This window comes from Musca vetustissima, unplaced genomic scaffold, assembly GCF_032173495.1.
Source record: "Musca vetustissima isolate MV318-11 ecotype Yass unplaced genomic scaffold, APGP_CSIRO_Mvet_v1 utg2353, whole genome shotgun sequence".
Lineage (NCBI taxonomy): Eukaryota > Metazoa > Arthropoda > Insecta > Diptera > Muscidae > Musca > Musca vetustissima.
Window position 1 is genome coordinate 307079 of NW_026881610.1, and position 23358 is coordinate 330436.

Sequence of the window (23358 nt, forward strand, 5' to 3'; positions counted from 1 at the left end):
GAGACGTTGACGTCTCAATGCCACAGACACCATCAAAAATATTTTTTTTTCTATCGCATTTTCGTCAATACAAGCACATTTCGTCTTATATATATAATTTCGAACCATATTAATGTATTATTTTTAAGGCAAACTCAAAAACGTTTTAAGGAAATAATATAGCACTATCTGTATACGTTGCCCCAAATGCCGAATCTACCCCGAATGTACTTTCTATAGTGTTTTGTCATTTTTTCTATCAATCTTTAGAATATTGTATGTTTTTACGTATTTTTATAAGAATATACATTATGGACAATTTTATACACGAAATACTTACGAAATGGAAATATTACAAAAACATCTGTAAAAATAAAAAAAAAAAATCAAAAGCTAGTGATGTACAATGATACCTTCATATCGAAAACGTCATTGCCGAAGGTGACCCAGTCTCTCCAATAATATGAATCCCATGAACATATGCCCAAAGTTGTGTGTGACTTTGGACCTTTCCGATCATAGAATTATTTGGTATCACAAAAATTTGTTTGTGTAAATTAATTCACCTCTATTCATTGCAGCAACCAATACAGCTATGTCGTGAACCCTGTATTATATTTTATGTGAATAGAGGGCGCTAATAGGTAGATAGTTGAACAGATTAAAAACACCTTTAAACACTCGCTATATCTACTCGAAGTCTTTCTTTTGGTTTCATATACTTTATATATATATATATATTCCCGTCTGAAACATTAACTTAAGACACTTAACTTTTTACTAAATTATTTGTGTTTTATCTACGATTGCGAAAATCAAACCACTTTTAATGGTTTAAGCCCGTAATAAATGAACACTGCTAAAATGAAACATGCAAATTTATCTAAAGAAGCTTTTGTAGTAAACCTTAAGCGAATGCGACAAAACAAAGACAAAAATATCTTAACCGGAAAATAAGAGGAGAGGATGTGGAACATTTACTCTCTTTAACACGCTTTGCATTTATTACAAAAAAAAAAAAACATTTTGTAGCAGGTCGCGAACTGAAAAAAAAAAACATTTTGTAGCAGGCCATATACGCTACCGTAACTGATTTAAACACATTTTCTCTTTCTTTCTCTTTACGTCAGTCGTTTTTAGTGGTGAATTCTCAGTTACGCTCGCACACACTTGCTCTCAATTTAATTTTGCCCAACATATTAGATTCACGACACACAGTCTAATAATCAAACATTTCTGCAATAGCATTAATGGAATATTCCGGAATATTTTTTAAATGGTATGAACGAATTTTCGGCTGTATTGTGTTGTATCAATTCTTATTAATTATTTCAAAACCTCTTATTATTTAGCAATTTTTTTCAATAACAACAACAAAATTGGCAACAAAATTACCCGATCACTACAATGGACAGTTCTTGAACTCTCTCCCTCTCTCTCTCTCTCTCTCTCTTACCGGTATGATGGAAAATATGACAAACTTAACGAAGGCATTTTGGAATGCAGATTGATTGCATTGGTTTCCTTTTGATTTTTAAGAGAGTCTACTGGAAATGGACTTTTTCTCTGTGAGTAATTGCAATCGAAAAGCAATGCGAACACCCATGGCATAATTACACAAGATAGTCTCATCCAGACATATGAGTCCAATTTTTTTTATAATTTTACTTTTGACAACATTCAGCTTTCAAAATTTAAATGAAAATATTCTCCATCGAAATGTACGCACAACACGTGTTCAGTGGCAGTAATTACAAAATGTTTATTATCTTGAAGTTTCCAGCCTCTATAATTTATAAATATATTTTGTAACATCTATAGTTATATCCATGGTACAATTATACAAGGTAACTGCAAAACTACAGCAAATACAACTCAACAACAACCATTGTTATTGTATGTAAAGGGCACCATACACTGTACATTAATGTAATTAATTTTGAGAAAAAAATGTAATCAGTTGGTAACTGTGCTCTACCTTGTAATAATTATACCGTGGGTGATAATGTGCATTACCTCGATATAATTGCTAAATCGACTCACGGGATTAACCTACATTATGAGGATTTATTTCCAAAAAATGCAAATATTGATTGGAAAATTGACACAGGAATTTTGAAATCAGTGAAATATGTATGTAAATGCAAACATTTAACAGCTGACAAATCAACTTTATTTAATTGTAATACTGGTCTAAACAGCTAGAAATTTGTACATCAATACCTACCTTTACTAAGAAAATCTAAACATAGTTTAATACTGGCCTCACTAATTGACCATGGTACAATTATAAAAGGTAACAGCAAATCCCAGCTGATTTGATTTCAACGTAATACTTGTGTCAATATGCATTTGACAAATGATGTTTTTAAAAATCACCCAACAGGAAAATTGGGAACTTATTCATTTCGAAATTGTTCTTTATTAAATGTCCTCCCGTATTCAATTTACTCAATCTGCCTGCTGGGATCGTTTGAGGAAGCAAATCTTTCTTCAAGGAACAACTCGCTATTCCCAGCATTTGCATATGTGTTAAGGGTCCCATACACTATACATCATGCCGTACAGCATTTATCATAGTATGTGTTATTTTTTGAAAGTTTATTTATGTATGTGTGACACACACTATGCATGAAGAAAATCAAAATAGTTTTGATTTTGAAAATGAAACCCTATCAATCTGGTGAATAATATTCATTTTGAAAGTTGTCAGTAAATAATTTTGTGTACAAAAATAATAGAATTGTGTCGGAATAAAAAATAACTGAATTTACGACTCAAAATGCAATTTTTGGGACAAAAATCGATTTTTTGGAATAGTGATTGAAGAGTTTGCCATACACTCATGGTATAATAATAGAAGGTAACAGCAAGTGTTGTTGTACAAAAAACGATACAACAACCACATGGAAATTTGTTTTTGTAAGTTCTACTAGTGTCAACTCATTTGGCAGAAAAATGTAAACATATAAACAAATTATCATCAAATAATTTTTATTTTGAAAATGAAATATTTTTGAATCCTCAAAATAAAAATTGAAAAACATGAATGAAAATCTATCAAATTTATATTTCTATCGCTTCCACATCTTTCTTATAATTGAGCCATTGCCATATATATGTGTAACACATATGAAAATGCTGGGAATAGCGAGTTATTCCTTGAATAAAGATTTACTTCCTCAAACTTTCCCAGCAGGCAGATTGAGTAAATTGAATACAGGAGCACATTTAATAAAGAACAATTTCAAATTGTATGCGTTCCCAATTTTCCTGTTGGGTGATTTTTAAAAACATAATTTGTCAAATTCATATTGAGACTAGTATTACGTTGGAATCAAATCAGCTGGGATTTGCTGTTACCTTTTATAATTGTACCATGCCATACACTAGTCAACCTCACATATACACAAAGGGGTTCATCGGCATGACGGCATGATTTATAGTGTATGGGGCCCTTTACACCTATATATGGCAATGGCTCAATAATAGTAAATATGTGGAAGCGATAGAAATATAAATTTGATATATTTTCATTCATGTTTTTCAATTTTTATTTTGTGGATTCAAAAATATTTCATTTTCAAAACAAAAATAATTTGATGATAAGTTGTTTGTTTGTTTACATTTTTCCGTCAAAAGAGTTGACACTAATAGAACTTACAACAACAAATTTCCATGTGGTTGTTGTATCGTTTGTTGTACAACAACACTTGCTGTTACCATGGCCTATAAATAAGGTCACCAAGGGAGAGCTAACTGATTATTGATACCTCTCAAGTTTGCTGTCAAAATGCATTATTGTGAATTGACTTCCATTATGAAAACGTAAACAAAGTGGAAATTTTTGACATTAGACTTGAGAAAAAACAGCTGTTTTCCGATTTCGATTGCTATCTTGTTGACCTTATTAATAGATCTTGGCTGTTACCTTTTATTATTATACCATGCTAATTGACACATATGATCCGTTAGCTTATGGTGTTTTTACACGATATGTATTTTACATATGTGCTGTCACTTTTTTGCATATGGAAATCGAACTCGTCATGTGAAACATACGGAAATTTCAATGTGTCAAAACGAGATGCAATTACATATGTATTTTTTCCGAATAGGACGCGCTCTATTTTCGTATGTGAAACATAAGGAAATCAGCTGTTTGAATGAAACACATTGTTGGAAGAAAATATTTCAATTGCAAGTCAAAGAAAATGATGAAAAGGCAACAATTACAAATTATTATTTCGTTTGTAGGTGTTTAATAAAAAAAATGTTGATTTAAGAAAAAATAAAAGTGATTTTTTTGTTTATAGGTTATGTCATATGTAAAATACATATGGCGATTTGAACACAAAAATAAATGTTTTGTGTACGCCGCTAATTTTGACACACATAAGGAATTACATATGGATGAAATAAGTGACAGCACATATGTAAAATACATATCGTGTAAAAACACCATTACAAGTTGCCCCACATGTTATTATTTTAAAGTGAATGATTAAAAAGAAGAAAATATATACATATGTCGGCCTGTGTATATTTTTTCCTGATAAAAAGAAAACAAATTTTATTTGGTGGAAAATAAAATGGTTTGCCGTCTGTGTTTAAGCGAAATTTCTCATGAATTTGTAATAGAACTTTTCACAGATTGTGACACGCGTCGTGATGGAAAAAATGAAGTTCTAGCATTAATTGAAAAATATCTTGAGATCAAGGTTTGTGGTTTACGATAGAATTTTGATATTGGATATAAGACTCCAAATTTTGGGTTATTATTAAATATGTCTATCCGTTTTATTTTAATAATATTTAATATTCTTGATCAGAATAGACAAAATATTTGTCCATGTCTGTTCGTCTTTTAAAATAGTTGTGTGATTAGCAAGTAATCTTCTTTTTTTAATATTATGGTTTATGTACTGTTGGAAGTGTAAAGTATATATGTAAGTAAAGGGTATTACAAATAATCTAAAACGGCATTTACATTAGAACTTTTTACCGGGTTAAACTACATTATGGGTTAACGAAATTCGGTATAATCTAAACGTACTATTAATTAGTAATCCTCAATTTATATCATGTTTACACAACAGAAGTCACTATAAAGGTTGCAATGCACATTGCACTGGTATTGAAAATGTATAACTCCGCGATTTGATTACCAATATTTGGTATTTTGGGAACATCTTGATGAATCTCAAACTGTGCCATTATTTTGAGATTATTTTAAACAATATACATGTTCAGTAGCTAAACTCTGATCACTATTCAAAAATATTTACGATTGACAGTTATTTATATATCATATTATATTTTTATTATTCATTAAATTCAAATTATTCTGAAAAATCCATAATTTGTATAACACCCTATCCTTTCCTACCTTCTTTCAGATACTTCACGATGATGCGTTATCGACTTCAATTTGCCAGGATTGCCATAACAGTTTGTCTAGTTTCAATGAATTTTGTAAAGATGTCAGCAATAAACAGTCAACATTACATAAACAAAATTTGACCAGCAATTTGAAAAGTGAATGCCGTGATAATGATACAAATGATAGCTATTCAAATGATGCAATATTTGAACCCTCCATAGATTTGGTTAAAACTGAAATGGATATCGAAGATAATGAATTTATTATCGGCGATGTTTTTAATGAAAACGAAATGACAAAGGATCAAGAATTTGATACAAATGATGTGGTTGATGATAAATCCAAGGAACATGAATTTGATACAAATGATGTAGTTGATGATAAATTTAAGGACCAAGAATTCAATACAAATGATGTGGGAGGTGACACATCTATGTCAGAAGGTAAGAGTTTATAATGGATTTTAGTATTCAATGACGAGTGTAACTATGATTTTGCGACTGATCGTCCACAAGAATGGTCATTCATCTTCAATGGTTTTTACTATTTTTGTTATTTCATGATAATTATAATTAGAACTAGCATAATATGTTTGTGTTGGTTATAAATAAAAGGTTGTGATATGTCGTAATAGCTTCGTTAAAACGACATAAATTAATAAAGTTTCTGCAATCCTAAACAAACATCAAATAAATTAAAAAAAAAAACATAAAATTTAATTCTAATTCTTTTTCAGATGATGTGCCATTAATAAATCTTAAAAGTAAAAATAATAAAAAGAAAAAAATAAATACCAAAGACAGTCAGACAGCAAAGAAACATCATCCGGTCACAAGTGAAACCAAAAACGAAGAAAGACGAAAAAAATATTTATCTACACAAGAAATAATAGCTACATGTGTGGAATTGAAATGTGATATCTGTCAGGTACAGGTGGTGAATACATGGAAAGAATTGCGAGAACATTTTTTAATTGCCCATACACGACGGCCCTATATGAAATGTTGTAGTACGGTATTTGAGAAGCCAAGGCCATTGATTGACCACATATTTTGGCATAAAAATCCCCATAAATTAAGGTAACATTCGCAAATTTTACTATTCTAACCAAATGAAAATAAATATACTCTTCCGGTTTTTTAGATGTAAACAGTGTAACGAGGTGTTAAATGACTTAAAAGATTTGACAAATCATGTACAAACAAAACATCCAAAGAATATTGAACCACAGATAACAATTGAATGTCACGACTGTCCACATTGTTCGAGACAATTTCGTAGCTTTAAGGCCTACACCAAACATTTGCAAAAGCATAGCAGTGTAGCGGAGGCGGATGGTGAAAAAAGTCCCGAATGTCTCATATGCAACAAAATGTAAATAATTAATTTTAAATTCGTTTTTTTTTATTCAAACAAATTCTTAAGCTAAACGCATAAATGAAATTCCCTATCCTTTCCTCACAGATTTGAAAATGAATCGGAACTACGCCTGCACATTGATGCCGAACACAAAGACATCTATTATCACATCTGTGAAATTTGTGGTAAAAAATTCAAATGCAAGGAATCATTTCGAAAACATTATTCCACACATCAGGGTATCGATGAGCCACCCGTTCGCTGTACAATATGCCACAAATTCTACAAAAATTATGATAGTCTACGTTTGCATCGGCTGCGACACGAAGAACGGCCACGATCATGTGATATATGTGGTCGTAAGTTTACGACACAACGTACCTGGAAGAAACATGTCCAATATTGGCATGAAATGGAGAAAAATCTACCGTGTACAATGTGCGATAAAGTGTTTCGAGAGAAACGTAATTTAGTTGAACACATGGCCACACATACCGGTGCCCAGTTGTATGCCTGTCCACATTGTGGCAAAGAGTCACGTTCGCGCGCCAATATGTATGCTCATGTTAAACGTCAACATCCGGACGAATGGTGGCGAAAGAAATTGGAACGTTATAATCTAGATCCGAATACGGTAAAGCCGATAGCAGTGTCTCATCAAAATGACGATGGGCAGTAGCATTAGAGAAATTAGGTGCTATTTCAGAAATAAAACAGAATTCCAGAAGTGGCATTTGAATTGAATGCTAAACTATTTTATCAATAAATATTTTTTAATATAAAATACTTTTTTTAATTCACGACTTGGTTCTACAAAAACTTCGCCGCAAGCGTCGTCGATTCATTCATTCGCGAGCATTCCTTGCTGAAGAACATTCTTTTGAAAAACTCAAAAAACAAATGTTCGCGAATGCTCGCAAGTACTGTTAAAAAAACAAGTAAACACACACACAACGAATGAATGTGTGTGTAGCAGAAAGTGTGTGGAATAACAAAACACATGTCCAACAACTATTGAGTTCACGAGCGTTTGTTGTTATTGTTGTTGCCGTTTTGAGCATTCGGGAATGTTTGAGAGAATATCAGAAATAATTTCAACCACCAAACGAAACAAACTATCGTTGTCGTGGAAACGACGAGTGTTTGTTGTTATTGTTGTTGCCGTTTTGAGCATTCGGGAATGTTTGAGAGAATGCCAGAAATAATTTCAACCACCAAACGAAACAAACTATCGTTGTTGTGTTCTCTCACTCGTTTGTTGTGTGTGCGAACATTCTTTGGCGAATGCTTGTTTGGTAAAGAATTTATTCGTAAAATGAGCACAAAACGAAAAAAAAGTATTTTAATTCATTCGCGAGCGAATTGTTTGGCATCCTGCAGAATATATAAACAACAACAAAGTATTCGAAAAATACTTTAAAAATATTTTTTAAAGATTCACGCTTTAAAAAATATTTTTGCTTTAAATTCACTCCTCAGATGGTATTAGAAAAATATTCTTTAACAAAATGCACACCTCCAAATCCCATACATTTAAGTTCCACAGTAATAAAAAACATTGCGGATAATTTATTTTCAAAAAAAATCTTAAAATTTTATTTTCAATAAAGATATCAATTAATCAAAAACACGACATTATTCTAAATAATGTGATTTTTTCTATGAATTATCATTGTGATGATTTTTCATATGTATGTATATTAATAGTGTACACATCCAAAATATAACGTCGTACCATTTTATTTTGGAATATATGTACATATATGTAAATTGTTTATGCATATAAAAAATGAATTATGTACATATAAGCATGTATGTAGGTAAATCTATAATATGTAATTATATACATGAAAACACGTACGTACATATATGTATACAGTATCATTCTGACTGTATACAATATATAACTAATATTTGTTGTCCATTTCCATATCTTAAACTAAGTCTAAAAAATAATTGTTTAAAAAAGAAAAACACTTCTAAAATCATGTCAGATCATGAAATAACCATTGATAACAGAAAAAAGAAATTACCGAAAAATACAAAATTCTTACAAGTTTTGTTTTTGTTGTACTTTTGTGTGAGATGATGATTTCGTTAAGAGCATTTTGTGTGTGTGGTGGGCTGGCTTTTTATCCTTGACCATGGCATGTATCTATTTTGGGTATTGAGAACACAAAGGCTAAACACCCAAAACGCATAAGAGAACCATGCTGAAGTATAGCTGTACCCTCCCAAGCACCCTTTATCATGGGTGTCTCATCGTAAGGTGAACATTTACAGTCGGGCTTTGGTGGTGGTGCCATTCTAAAAATTAATACGCAAAATAAAATACTACAAATCGTATAAGAAATCTACGCTTACCTTGCTGTATTATCCACAACATAATAGTGACGTTGTATGCCTCTTCTTTTATCTAAAATTGCCTGCACTTTTCTTTGCAATTCCACATCTTCAGCTTTCAGTTTTTTAGCAGGTGTTGGACTGGGTTCGGTAAAGTCACAGGAATACAATTGTCCATTAACCTCAGTACCATATTCCGAGTAATTGATTAACTCATAGGTTTTAGTGAAATCATCATAGAATATGGTGGCATGTTTGGGGGATATACGCCGACAGTAGCCAATAACGGATAAATTAACGTCCACACCCATGTTGCTGTCACCATAGCCAATGTTAATACTACGATACCGCATAAAGAACGATGAGTGCAGTTCAATATTGCTAAACCAACGATTATCTTCGAGTATATCACCTAGCGGTGTTAGCACAGCTCGGCAACGTATTTTTCGTCGCAACAGTTTCAATTCAAGTCGGCTGGCTATTTCGTATGCTTTCTCTTGATCAGTATAGACACGTGGTGTATATTTTTGTTCCTCCTCATCGGCGGCCACAATTGCTGCCGCTGTGGCCAAGGCAGGATGCAGTTGAGGCATATCTTCTGAGACGCTATTTGGTTGGACCAAAATCGATGAGGTCTCTCCCGTGAACATTATACTTAAACGTCTAATATCGGTTGGCGACAGGATTTCCGATGGTACTGGCGGCGGTGGCGGTACATGTTCTCCGCATGACATTTGTGTTGGAACTTGTGTCAGTTCTCGTATACGTTTGGCGGCGGTACGATTTTGATATTGTCCCACAATTTCCGGATGATCTTGGATGAGTTGTTGTAAACGTTGATAGGCCAATTTCTTGATTAGATCCACATCTAAATATTGCAACTCAGCATCAATTTGTGGATCATATTTTGTTTCTTCATCAGAATCATAGCCAGCGCCGGCACTTTGGTTCAATGGTTCGCTTTTAATTTGTTCCTCTGTCGCTGTTTGCGAAGATTTGTCATCAATCAATTTTTCTTCTGTTATGGTTTCAGTTTCGGTTTTAATTTCCGGTTCTTTAACGTTGGATGACATTTGCTGACCTGTTGAATTACGTTTAAGACGTTTGGATTTTGCTGCTGTTTTATTTGTCGTCTTGTCAGTATCCTCATCTTGTGACCCCTCATTATCTTTGTCAGGTTTTTCATTGATCTCACCAATTGGTGTTTTATCCTCCTTCGTAGACCCATCATCCGTCTTTTCAGCCTCTTTATTATCTGATTTATCCTCATGTTTTTCGTCATTAGCATCATCATGATCATCATCATTGTCACTGCTTTCACTACTGCTGCTGCTTAATTCTTCAACACGTCCCAATTCCTTTTGTATTTCTCTGAACTTAGCTTTTGCCGTCTTCAATGCTTCCAAATCTTTGACCAATGATTCGGCAACACTCTCTTTCGATATAACCTCAGGAGAACTGGGCAAACATTTACGTCGTTTCACAATATCATAACGTAGCGTTTCTCTTAGGGAGGGTAACAAGGGTGGAGGATTTTCATAGTGATATTTAACCATTGGCGGTACTTGTATTGCCTCGCGGGATTTTATCGGCACTTTAATACGAAATGGTGGATTTTTCATATGTACACGTCGAAAAAAATCCATTTTGACTGCTTCATGATCAAAGGGCTGTGAGAATTTATCCCACAAACGTACACGTTCCGTTGCTGAAATACTTGAGAGAAGATTATTGTCCTGCAGACGACGACAAAGAAGAAAAGAAAGCAAATAAAATTTGTTATTTGAATTGATTTTTTAATCCTTATAACTTACAATAAAATTTTCCACATGATTTGGACACATCCATAATCCAGTTGGCAATGCTGTCATTGGTGGATCCAAACAATCTTGATGAAAATATAGGGGACAATAATCGCAGGCCACCAGTGGTGCCTTTTTGCATGAACGATGACAATAGAAACATGTTTTTGCTGGCAAAGGTACCAAGCCTTGTGAATCCAATTCGAATGGTTTGGAATTTCTTCGATAATTTGGTTTTTTATGATTATTGCCATTTTTACGAATAGGTTCAACTGTAAACAAAGGGAAAAGTATTGAAATTTTGTTATGTATTTTTTATTAGTACTGGAACTATAGGCTTAGATATATACAAAAAAAAAAAAAAAATAATCCATTCAATTAAAAAAAAAATTAAGAACAATATATAATTTAGAATATCGAAAGAATGAAGTTGTTTTAAATACGCCCAGAAATTACTTTTTCAAAATCTTATAGTTGATTTAAAAACCTAAATATTTTAATAAATTTTAGGTAGGATTTCAAAATGACTTGTGCCAATTGATTTAAAAAAAATTTGCTCCAAACGGGGGTATGTATATATGACATTCCAGGCACGGGAAAATTCATATTTTAAAAATTATGGTTCTTTAATAAGATTATAATGAAAAAAATGTATAAGGGTATACCCTTAATAACGATATTCTGGTGTCCACGAAAAGAATGGAAATTATTTACTAGTTTTATATACAACGTAAAACTTGCCATACTTACTTTTATCATTGCCCGGAAATTGTGTATGTATCTCCAATTCTCTGGGTAATTCAAATTGTTTTGGATTTAAAATACTTGCTGCTTTGATTAGTTCATCTAATGGTGTGGGTTTCTTGTTCGGATCCAATGCTCTCTGTATACCAACTGGCAACTTTGATAGATATTTTTCTGTACTACTTAAATCACTGCAAAACGAAGCACGACTACTACTACGTTTACGTAAATGACGTATCTTTAATGGTATCGACTCCAAATCACCGCCAGCGGATGGAGTATTAGGTCTTGAATTGGCAGCAGCAGCCGCCGCAGCTGATGTTGTCGATGTACGTTCTACAGAACTAGATTTTGATGAATTCGAAGGAGCTGTTTTTAATGTCATACGACAATTATGACATAACCACTGGCCACTGGGTATATCATCTTCGGTTAGAGGAGGATCACTGTAATAAATAAATGTTAGGTTATGTATTATATATAGCTATATGCTTGAAATGTCAGAGCTAAGCAAGAATTTAACTTATTGATCCAGCATTGCACACATCCGTTTTCTAATACTTACTGGCATTGTAAATGGAAACTGGATGGACAACGGTCACAGCATAATAGATCACCCCCTTCTTCGCAGGCATCACACAAATCATGGTTATGACCTCTGCCAGGTCTTTTATAGTATGGATGTTTTGTGGCCGTCGGACGAACGCCTAATTTTTCATCTTCCGTTGGCGGGGGTTTTATTAAATTTTGTATTTGCTGTAAAATATTTAAAAAACACAAACGTTTATTTCTGATATACATATCGAATATTTAGAGATTTGCGAAATTCATATTCTGCTGTTGCTTGCAGATGAAAGCTGCTGTACACACATTTCCCACTTTTTTCTCCTCATTGCAACACAGTACTGGCCAAATTGTCGTTGGCCTATTCGCAATCAACTACTTCAGTTAATACGTATTTTATTCGCTTACCTCCATTATGCTTAATTCAGCATTCGGATTATTCTCCGTCTTAGACATGATTCCAAACGTTATTTCTCTCTATTATTTATAATAATTTTATAAATAAATCGTTGGTTGATTCTGTGGACAATAAATAGAGTTCGAGTCCAGACACAACGATGTCCAGATGGTTTTGTCGGCGTTGAGATTTGTTTGACATAGAATAGGGATACGTAAGTCGGGTTGCGAGAAATCGTTTATCGTCCTTAAAGTGGTGTACACACTATCACTTTTTAATGACAGGTTGGTTCAAATTCAACTTTTCTATTAAAGAGGTCAAGTTTGAAGCAATCGTTAATAGTCATTTTTAAAAGTAGAAAGCATTTTGAGGGTGCTGGTGAAATAATCTGATCTTACTGTCCGATCTAAGGCTACGTTTAGCCTACTAAATCCACTCAATTTAAAACGTCACGTTAATCCTGTTCACAAATTCAGTGGATTATATTTGACGTATAAGCCATGGAATTGACTTTTGAGATCGAGTGGATTTCGTAAATCTAAACGTACCATTAGTAGCAGCAGACTCCTTATCCTTAGTCCGCTTTTCCACAGGCAGATTTTTATTTGGCAATTTTTTTGTTTTCTCTTTTGAAATTTTCGCTTGCTTTTCCATTAGCAAATTTTTCTTTGCCAAATTTGCGAATCAAAATACAAAAGAAAGGAAAAAAACGTCAAAAGTGTTTGCATTTTAAAGATGTTTTTTAATATTTTATTTATTTTTTATATATTTTATTATATAAATTGCAAAAATTAAAAATTAAATTTCACTTGCACAAATTAAAGCAACAGTTTTGTAAACAAAAGCCGGCTGTGTGTCAGTAAAGCGAATAGCTTCAAAAGGAAATATCAACAAAATTGTTTTCAACGAACAGAGCAAAGCAGAATTTGCGTGTACGCCAAATTCTGAACAGGCAAATTTTTGTTTTTCTTCCTTGCACCCCTCTCGCCTACAAACTCAGTATTTGCCAAATAAAAATTTGCCTGTGGAAAAGCAGACTTAAATAAAATTATTATGTGCTCCAGTACCTCATGTCCTAGGTCCATTACAGAGGCCAAGTAGAAAACAATCATTAATGGCCATTTTAACGGTAACACCCCCATATTGAAATTTTTTTGTTTACGTGTCCTTACATTTAATTCAAAATTAATGCTCTTTAACGGCACGGTTGCATTAGATCTATGCTTGTTCGCGTCCTGCGAGAACTTACTAGTTTTTACTATTTTTTCGATATCATAAAGGAAAATTTGTTATCGTAGTAAAAAGTGACAGATTCTTGCAGTACGGGAACACAATTTTACACAATATGTTCTTTACATATCGAGCCATATTCGCCAAAAAAACTTAACCATCAAATTTGAAATTTTACAATAGAAGGTTTCTTTTAATAAATTCAGATTTAATAAAGCTATTATTTTGAAATTTAGAACAATATTTTAAAACAAAACTAGTTTAAAGGTCGTTTACATTTAACCGGATTTGGTTAACCCAGTGGGTTTAAATTTTCAATTCCCTTGAATATATGCCAAATAAATCCTCATAAAGTAGGTTAACTCGGTAAAAAGTTCTAATGTAAATGCCGTATTATAACAAAACTATAGTTCTGAATTTCAAAATAATAACTTTGTTAAATCTGAATTTATTAAATGAAACCTTCTACTGTAAAATTTCAAATTTGAAGGTTACGTTTTTTGGCGAATATGGCTCGATATCGAGCCAAGAATCTACTACTTTTTACTACGATAAATGTAGTCACAGTTAAATGTTGTCGAGACAAAAACAAAAATTTTTGTTTTGATACGACAACTTATTATGGCATCGTGGTTATGCCATGGCCCACAGCGTAGGGGGTATTTTTTCTTTGTTGACGAGACATACAAAAAATACAAATACAAATTGTCAATTCCATTGTATATATTTAAAAAAAGTCCTAATAAAGTAGATTAGCCCGGTAAAAAATTTAATGTAAATGCCGTTTTAAAGAGCTGTAAAGAATTTATATTTAAAGCTTAATGTATATGACACAAAAAATACACACACATCCATATTGAAGATGCATTCTTTAACAGAAATCAAAGCCGTCGTTTCATCTAGATTGTACGCCGTTCAATTCAATAGATTCGACAGTGTTCTTTATTGTTTGGAAATGACGTTTTATTAATAATAAAGAACATAAATAATATATAGCTCTTCATCTTCTAAATAATAGACCTATTAATTTACTAAAAAAAGAAAATAAAAAAATGTTTTCATTCTTTACGAAAAAAGCACAGAATCCCGATTCTCCTGTCATAATACAAGGACCTTCATCGACAAATGACTCACAAAATAGCGGAGCAGATGATTTCATATTTGTGGAGAAGAAAGGCGATACTAGACCTGAACAGCCAACACCACCTCAACATCAAATGTATCCGCAAATACCACCAGGTGCGGGAGCCTATGGATCGCCATATCCAACATATCCATATGGTCCGCCACCACCACCACCACGAGTTGGAAACGAATCGAATAGTATAGCACAAAATCAAAATCATCCAGTTCCCTATGTGCACGACATACCATTTGTTCTGGCACCACAACTTTGTACAAAATCTACATTTGATGATACACAAACTCAAGTCGATGGTATTTTAGCGTTCCTAACCAGACAAATGTCCGTCACCGAACAGGATGAATATAATTTCTCCTTGGAACGATCTATACAAAATGAATGTTACTAAATTTTTGGCTTGTATGTTAGGAGAGGCGTATCTGTGAAATTCTCATTATCCAGCTTATTTCATAATTTAGTTTTAAAATTAATAAAAAAGTGATATAAACAAAAATGGTATTGCTATTGTTGTGTATCTATAATGGGATGATGGAATATTTTTGGAATGTATTGGCAATTATTATAACTCATTTTAATTATTTGTATATCTGAAGGGGGAAACGCTTATTACTGTGGTACGTACAATAAAGATTGCAATATTATTAAATACGCTTATCAGAGCAAAGCACGTGAATTGGAAAATACTAAAGCGAGAAGAAATTATTTTGTTGGAATTAAAGAAAAATCATATGAATTTATACAGAGGTTTAATAGTTCTAGCCGAAGACTTCATGAGGTCTGGGTCTTCAAAGATCGTTGTGACCCTTGTATTTCTCTTTCAGTTTAAAATGAATATTAACAAGTAAAAAAGTGTCAAAATGATATACCACCAGTCTATGACACACAAATTTATTGGGAGGTTCCAGAGGGAAAGAATCTGCGGACGTGATCTATAGCTGGCAAAAATATAAAAAAAAGTTGGATGAAATTCGCTTCATATGAGATTTACAAGTTTTCAAAATAGGTTGAAATAGGTTCAGATTTAGATATAGCTCTCATATATATTTTCGTTCGATTATGTCGAGATAGATTTTGGACAGCGCACTGTGCTGCAGCATACCAAACTTTTATGTAGATTTTATACATATTTTGCTCGATGATTGACATTCAATTTATCATAAATTTCAGATTGGTATGTGTATGGATTGTTTAATTTTGTTCAAATATCTATGCAATTCTCGCAGTTAATTTCGTCCGATTCCATTTCAATGGTCCTCCAAAGATGATATGTATATTATATCTAAAGGATATTGTACATATGATAATCTCTGGTATGTACCCAAAGTGGTGAAGGGTATCATGTTGTCGGCCTCGTCCGACTTTTGAAATTTCCTTAGTGGTTTTTATTTGTTCTTGGTATAAGTCCATGGTATAATAATAGAAGGTAACAGCAAGTGTTGTTGTACAAAAAACGATACAACAACCACATGAAAATTTGTTGTTGTAAGTTCTACTAGTGTCAACTCATTTGACAGAAAAATGTAAACAAACAAACAAATTATCATCAAATTATTTTTATTTTGAAAATGAAATATTTTCGAATCCTCAAAATAAAAATTGAAAAACATGAATGAAAATCTTTCAAATTTATATTTCTATCGCGTCCACATCTTTCCTTTAATTGTGCCATTGCCACATATATGTATAACACATATGAAACAGCTGGGAATAGCGAGTTATTCCTTGAAGAAAGATTTGCTTCCTGAAACTTTCCCAGCAGGCAGATTGAGTAAATTGAATACGGTAGCACATTTAATAAAGAACAATTTCAAATTGTATGCGTTCCCAATTTTCCTGTTGGGTGATTTTTAAAAACATAAGTTGTCAAATTCATATTGACACTAGTATTACGTTGGAATCAAATCAGCTGGGATTTGCTGTTACCAAGGTATATTTAATAAGGTAGCCGCATCGGCCCAGCTGTTGGGCAAATAAATGTCAAAAATGTTGTTGTAGTGTTGAACCAAAAAATTAAAAAACAAAATTATAAATGAAAATCTCCGAATTTCGAAAAGCTTTTTTGGCACTACTTTTATTAACATTTTCTACAAGAATTTTTGTAAAAAAATCTTGTAAATCTGTTTGTTTTTGCAAAATATTTTTGACATATCAAAATACAACAACCGATGTTTGTTGTAGAAATTCGCCGATGCGGCTACCTTGTATATCTACCTTGGCTGTTACCTTTTATAATTGTACCATGGTATAAGTCTTAAATTGAACTATTTGGACTAAAATTGTTCACGGGCTCTTTTCAATGAATCGTCCAAGTGAACTCATAAATTCGTGAACTTTAGAACTCTATTAGCAATAAACGATTTAGTTATACCTATTTTGCAGACAAGGAGTTTTTGGTAGTTGACGACTTTACTTGTATTGTTTTTCTGTTGATTAAATCAATTAATTTTTAATAATTATTTAAAGCTTTTGGATATTTAGTATTTTACAGGTGACTATTTACAAAAGAAAATGGCTTCGCAGCCTGTAGAAGCCCAAGGGCTGCAACAAAAGTCCAAACGACCTTCAGGTAAGAAGAAAAAAATTGTCTATTAATGTACGTGAGAAAGAAAACAGTTGAATATATCAGAGTGATTAAGAGGTGTGGGGGTCATTGATAGGGCCACCATATGCCTTATGACTCAAAATGTAGTAAACGTAAATCAAATCAATTGAATAAAGACTTTGATTTTATTTTCCAAATGTATTTCTAGTGTGGATACTAAATTGATTCTCCTTTCCAGATTCTGCCTTTAAACAACAACGTTTACCAGCCTGGCAACCTGTCTTGACCGCTGGTACTGTCCTACCAACATTCTTCATTATCGGTATACTCTTTATACCAGTTGGTGTGGCCCTCTTATATTTTTCCGATGAAGTTAGTGAACATGTCATTGATTACACCGATTGTCTTCAAGTTGGCCAAAAGAATGTTACATGTTCGTCTTATCTGGAACAGAATCCAAGTTCAACATGCCAATGTGAAATAACATTTACTCTAGATAAAGATTTTGTGGTGAGTATGAGTAATAAACGGAAAGCTAATAACCAAATAGATAACTATTTTTAGAGTTATTAACATTTTAGTATTGGTTATTCGATTGCGATTAGAAATTTGAATGGTAATCTTTGAAATAAATATTTGTTATTTTGGAAACTATGTGGGTCTAAAAATTGATAACGCAATATTCGCAATAGCAAGAACCCTTTGAAACTTTTAAGAAAAAAACTCAATAAAAAAATAAATTACAATAGATATGGAGTGACTTTCTTAATTGCTTTTACGGTTGTCCAATGGACCCCAAGGATCACTATTAAAATTGATGAGAATCGGCTCAGTTGTTATACAATAAGAATAATATTGATCTCATATCATCCGATTTTATGGTTGTTCTCCGTACTAATGCCTCTATAGTTAAAATAGCCAGACATAAGCCTAGAATGATGCATGTAAACTATAGTCTAAATCGTATTTAAAATATTTCTCTCATATAGGTTATACTACAAATACTAATGCACCATCTGCATATTCCCACGAGGATTTAAAGCATGGATTTTTTAAAGAATTTTAAATAGATATAAATAGAAGTAGATAACGACGTGGATTTTTAATGAATTCTAGTAGTCTTAGGTTGAATATTTATTAATAAATCTATATAAATAAACCTTTAAATTATATTCTATCCATTTCCTCAATCTTTCCAGGGAAATGTCTACATGTATTATGGTCTTAGTAATTATTATCAAAATCACAGACGATATGTAAAATCACGAGATGATGATCAATTACTGGGTCGTTTATCACAGACCCCATCCACAGATTGTGTACCATTTGCCTATGATGATGATCCAATAACTGGCGTTCAATTGCCAATTGCACCCTGTGGTGCTATTGCCAATTCACTATTCAATGGTAAACCAATTCAAACGACCCTAAATAAAATTATTAATTTGTATTTTCTACCTTTTCCTAGATTCCATGTCATTGGAGTTTAATAGCAAACCAGTTCCTTTGTTGAATACTGGTATTGCATGGCCATCTGATAAACAAGTAAAATTCCGTAATCCTCAAGGAAGTTTACAAGCTGCTCTGGAGCGTAAATTTGCTAAGCCCAAGTTCTGGAGTAAAGAATTGTGGGAATTGGATGAGGAAAATCCCGATAACAATGGTTTTCAGGTGGGTTGTAAAAATGGCAGCACAAAACAATGAATATGAATTAATGTTGTTTTCAATTTGTTGCAGAATGAAGATCTAATTGTTTGGATGCGTACCGCTGCTCTGCCCAGTTTTCGTAAATTATACCGACGCATTGATCACAGTAAGCCGAATTTTGAAAATGGCTTAAAGAGTGGTCAATATAAATTATCCATAAATTATCGTATGTATTTTTGAATGGTTTGTTTTACAGATTTTTGCATTGTTAATTTAATTTATTTTCTTTGCAGAATATCCTGTATCCGCTTTTAATGGTTCCAAGAAAATGATCCTATCTACAACATCGCTATTGGGTGGCAAAAATCCCTTCTTGGGCATTGCATATATTGTTGTTGGCTGTATTTGTCTTATACTTGGCATTGCTTTGTTGATCATACATATCAAGTGTAGTAAAAGGTTTGATATATTACCATGAAAATTGTATTTCGTATAAATTTTATTTATTTACTATTTTTATTCATTTATTTATTTATTTTTTGGTTTAAATAAGAGGTGTAAAATTTAATTTTTTTCAGTTGAATTTATTGGAAACAATAAAAATTGAATATTAAAGAAATCTAAAGTGTAAAATGGTTAATTGAGGCAAGGGGAAACATTTTGTTTTGCACATTTATTTATTCAGTAAGCAAGCACATGCACAAGCAATAAGAATTGTGGGCACATTGGCATGCGGCACAGTTTCGTCCTACCTCCTGTTTTGCTTTGAGGAAAATGTATAGAGAAACAAATCTATTTTCGTCTTTAAAAATAATTGATAAAGGTTGCAATATGGAGATTGCACAAACACCGATGGCTTGGGGGCCTTAATATAGTTTTCTACACATAGTTTTAATCCCTATTATATAGTATGAACTTAATAATATTCTATTTTTTGTTTTCTTTACAGCAATGCCGAAATGATCAATGTGAATCCTCGCACACCATATTCATAAGCGCTATTGAATACAAAAGAAGATCCAAATAAAACAAAAAATGAAGCAGCACACTTTAGTTTGTGACAATGTTAAAGCTAATCTTCGTTTCCACAACTGTCCTGTCCTTGTAGTATATGAAACAAACAACAAATAGATTTAATGGAATTACAAAACAAAACAAAAATCCCTATGTAATTAGATGTTCTAATACGATTATACTGAAAACTATCAAGTGTCTTACTATAAATAGTATTGTTTATATTTGATAAGAAATTGTTTTTTTAATTAATGTATTTGTTTAGTTTAAAACATACTTATTTTTGCATAAGGTAACAAATTTATAATAAACCATTATATATACTTGTATTCCGTTTACCTGATATTCGATTCTACTTTTTTTTGAATGAGAACAAATTAATATGTGTACTTTTTTCTATTAAATTTTTTCTCGTTGTAATTGTTGTTTTTTTATTATAACACATAAGCACATAATTTATTAATACAAAAAAAATCACTTGTGATCTTTCAAATAAACATTATATACACCAATTAAATACAATGAATTTTCCTAGGGGGGTAGGACACATCAATGCATTTTAGAGGGTTAGGATTGAAGGAGGAGGATTTTTATTAAATTTTAGAGGAATGAAGAATTAAATAAATGTTTGACGACTTCAAGTGTATATGTTTTAATAAATATTACAGTGATATTTTCAGGTCTTATTGCGAGCATTTTTTTTAATTCTAGAGAGATATTTGGAAGATAACATAGGGCGTTTATTAGTAATAAATGTAGAGGCATGTTTGCAGGTTTTGGGCAGGTTAATAGTAATATGGTATAGGTTTTAAATAAATTTTGATAGTGAATTTTAGATATATGTTTAGATAACTAGGACGTGGATATTTAAATAATTTTTTGAGATCCTAAGGCGAACATTTTTATACCCTTTACCACACTGTGGTACAGGGTATTATGTCTTAGTGCATATGTTTGTAACAGGCAAAAGGAAACGAGTGGGACCTATGGTTCCTTTTAAGAATATGCATAGAATCCGTCTGTCTGTCCATGTTAAATTGTAAACAAAGTACAGGTCGCAGCCCATTTGTTTTGCTCAAGGACGAACCCTATTGAAATTTAGATATAGCTCCCATTTCGTCCGATTTTTAGAAAATGGTGCAACAAAGAGTCAATTTTACACCGATTGGCACGAAATTTTGAACAACGGACTGAAATGTGGATAGCCTAAGGTGAACCAAGTTTCATTGAAATCGGTTCAGATTTAGATATAGCTCCCATAAATATTTTCGTCCGATTTTTAGCAAATAGTGCACCAAAGAGTCAAATTTAGGCCGAATAATACGAAATTTTGTACAAAGTACTGAAGTTAGGACAGTCTAACGTGTGCCAAGTTTTATTAAAATCGGTTCAGATTTAGATATAGGTCCAATATGTGAATTCTGCAACAATGATTCAAATTTAGGCCGAATGGCACGAAATTTTTCACAACATTCTGAAGTTAGGATAGCCTAAAGTGTGCCAAGTTTTATTGAAATCAAATTTTGATATAGCTTCCATATATATTTTAGTCCCCTTTTTTTAAGCAAATGGTGCACCAAAGAGTTGAATTTCGGCCGTTTGGTACAACGTAGTCAAATAAGTAAAATTTAAGCCGATTGGCTTGAAATCGGTGTCAATTTGGATATAGCTCTTATTTATAAATAATACACCAAAGAGTTAAACTGTGTCCGATTGACACAACATTATGCGTAACATATCGAAATGGGTATACAATAACGACTGGTAAATATGTTTAAAAAAATTGGTTCAGATTTAGATATAGCTCCCAATATATTTTCGTCCGATTTTACGTGAATCGTGTACCAAACTCTTCATGCTTTTTTGATTGACATAAAATTTTACACTACGTTCTTACGACAGTATAGCCTGATATGTGTTAAGTGAAGGTATTAAATTGAGCCTAGAATATTACGTTTCGTAGAAATTGGTTCAGATGAAAATATTGTTCCTATATATGTTTTCGACTGACTTCAGTTAATTGACCTCCAAATAATGAACTAGTGTCCACTTGAGGCTCTGTAATGAATAGTTTGATTTATATAATGTTATACCTTTGCGCTGATTGAGAATATATATGGGCAATATTGCCAATTTTTTAATATTCCATTTTCAAAAAATCAGCTTTTTTGTTTTTGTGGCACATCAATGATTTTTGGTACACATATAGAGAAAAATGTTCAGACTCCGAAACCGTTCGCGATCAAATTTTTGGTTGATGCGCGCAAAAGTTATCGAGGGTTTAATTTTGGGCATAAGAAAAAATCTTAAAATTACGCCGTTTATTATAATGACCAAAAACGTTGATATAGATCTTCCTCCGTAAAATAATAATATGAATATATTATAATAATCGCGATAAAGTTGCACACCTTCGCGAAATATGAGAAAAAAAATATAGCAGATTACATCAATATTTTCATTATACTAATGACATACACAAACCTAAAAATTAATTTAAAAATATCTGCATAATCTAAACACCATGATGAACCAAATGATATCAAAATCACACAAGTCCGTGTAGTGGTTTGTAAATTACAGCGACAACAAAACAAGATATTGAGGAAAAATATTTGTTTTTGGTTCGAAAAAATAATGTCATAATATTTATTTTTTTATTTGTATACAAAAAATTTCAGAAAAAAAATGTTGGGGTTATTCTGCTATTTTACCCGAATTTCGCCGAAAAATTGACATATAGAATAGAAATCACTTTTTGTGTATAAGTATACGCCTTGCGGATTATATCAAGACTCATCCGATAAATCATAGAATTCTATAAATAGGAATAAATCATAAAATAAAATAATATTATGAAATATACATTTTAAATTGCGTGTAAATCGCGTAATTCTTAAAATCATTTGATGCGCATGCGGTTTCCAGGAAGTACTGAAGTTTATCTTCCCATCCATATAAATTTTGCGAAATTTCATTTGACGGTTAAGATGTGCCGCACGTTACATTGAGGTACCCAAAAAATCGTAAAACGCGAATAATTTCCGAAAACTCCATATGCCATTAACGCGCATCCGATTTCGGTGTGCACCCTAAAAAAATACATCGATATATACCATTTCAATGTGGTCCATTAAGAACCATGGATGTGCCAGCAAAATCTATTTTTGAGATAAATTGCGTACATCTCTCTTTCGGCTGAAGTTTTTA

General features: G+C 32.3%; 3 protein-coding genes across 3 annotated transcripts; 2 read left to right on the forward strand and 1 right to left on the reverse strand.

Moving 5' to 3' along the window:
- Positions 1–8853: 8853 nt before the first annotated feature.
- Positions 8854–12645, reverse strand: LOC133327575 (PHD finger protein 12). The gene is made up of 6 exons (XM_061536091.1): positions 12583–12645; positions 12176–12366; positions 11617–12056; positions 10879–11138; positions 9086–10800; positions 8854–9028 (listed from the first exon to the last, which is right to left on the reverse strand). Exons 1-6 carry the CDS (start codon positions 12628–12630, stop codon positions 8854–8856), a joined length of 2829 nt encoding a protein of 942 aa, XP_061392075.1. The 5' UTR covers positions 12631–12645.
- A 2208-nt stretch (positions 12646–14853) lies between these two features.
- LOC133327579 (uncharacterized) lies at positions 14854–15333 on the forward strand. The gene has a single exon (XM_061536095.1). It carries the CDS (start codon positions 14854–14856, stop codon positions 15331–15333), a length of 480 nt encoding a protein of 159 aa, XP_061392079.1.
- Positions 15334–17429: 2096 nt separating this feature from the next.
- LOC133327567 (cell cycle control protein 50A) lies at positions 17430–19614 on the forward strand. The gene is made up of 6 exons (XM_061536083.1): positions 17430–17511; positions 17726–17997; positions 18687–18894; positions 18956–19158; positions 19225–19360; positions 19428–19614. The coding sequence occupies exons 1-6, from the start codon at positions 17454–17456 to the stop codon at positions 19610–19612; spliced, it is 1062 nt and encodes a 353-aa protein (XP_061392067.1). The 5' UTR covers positions 17430–17453; the 3' UTR covers positions 19613–19614.
- The last annotated feature ends 3744 nt before the right edge of the window (positions 19615–23358 follow it).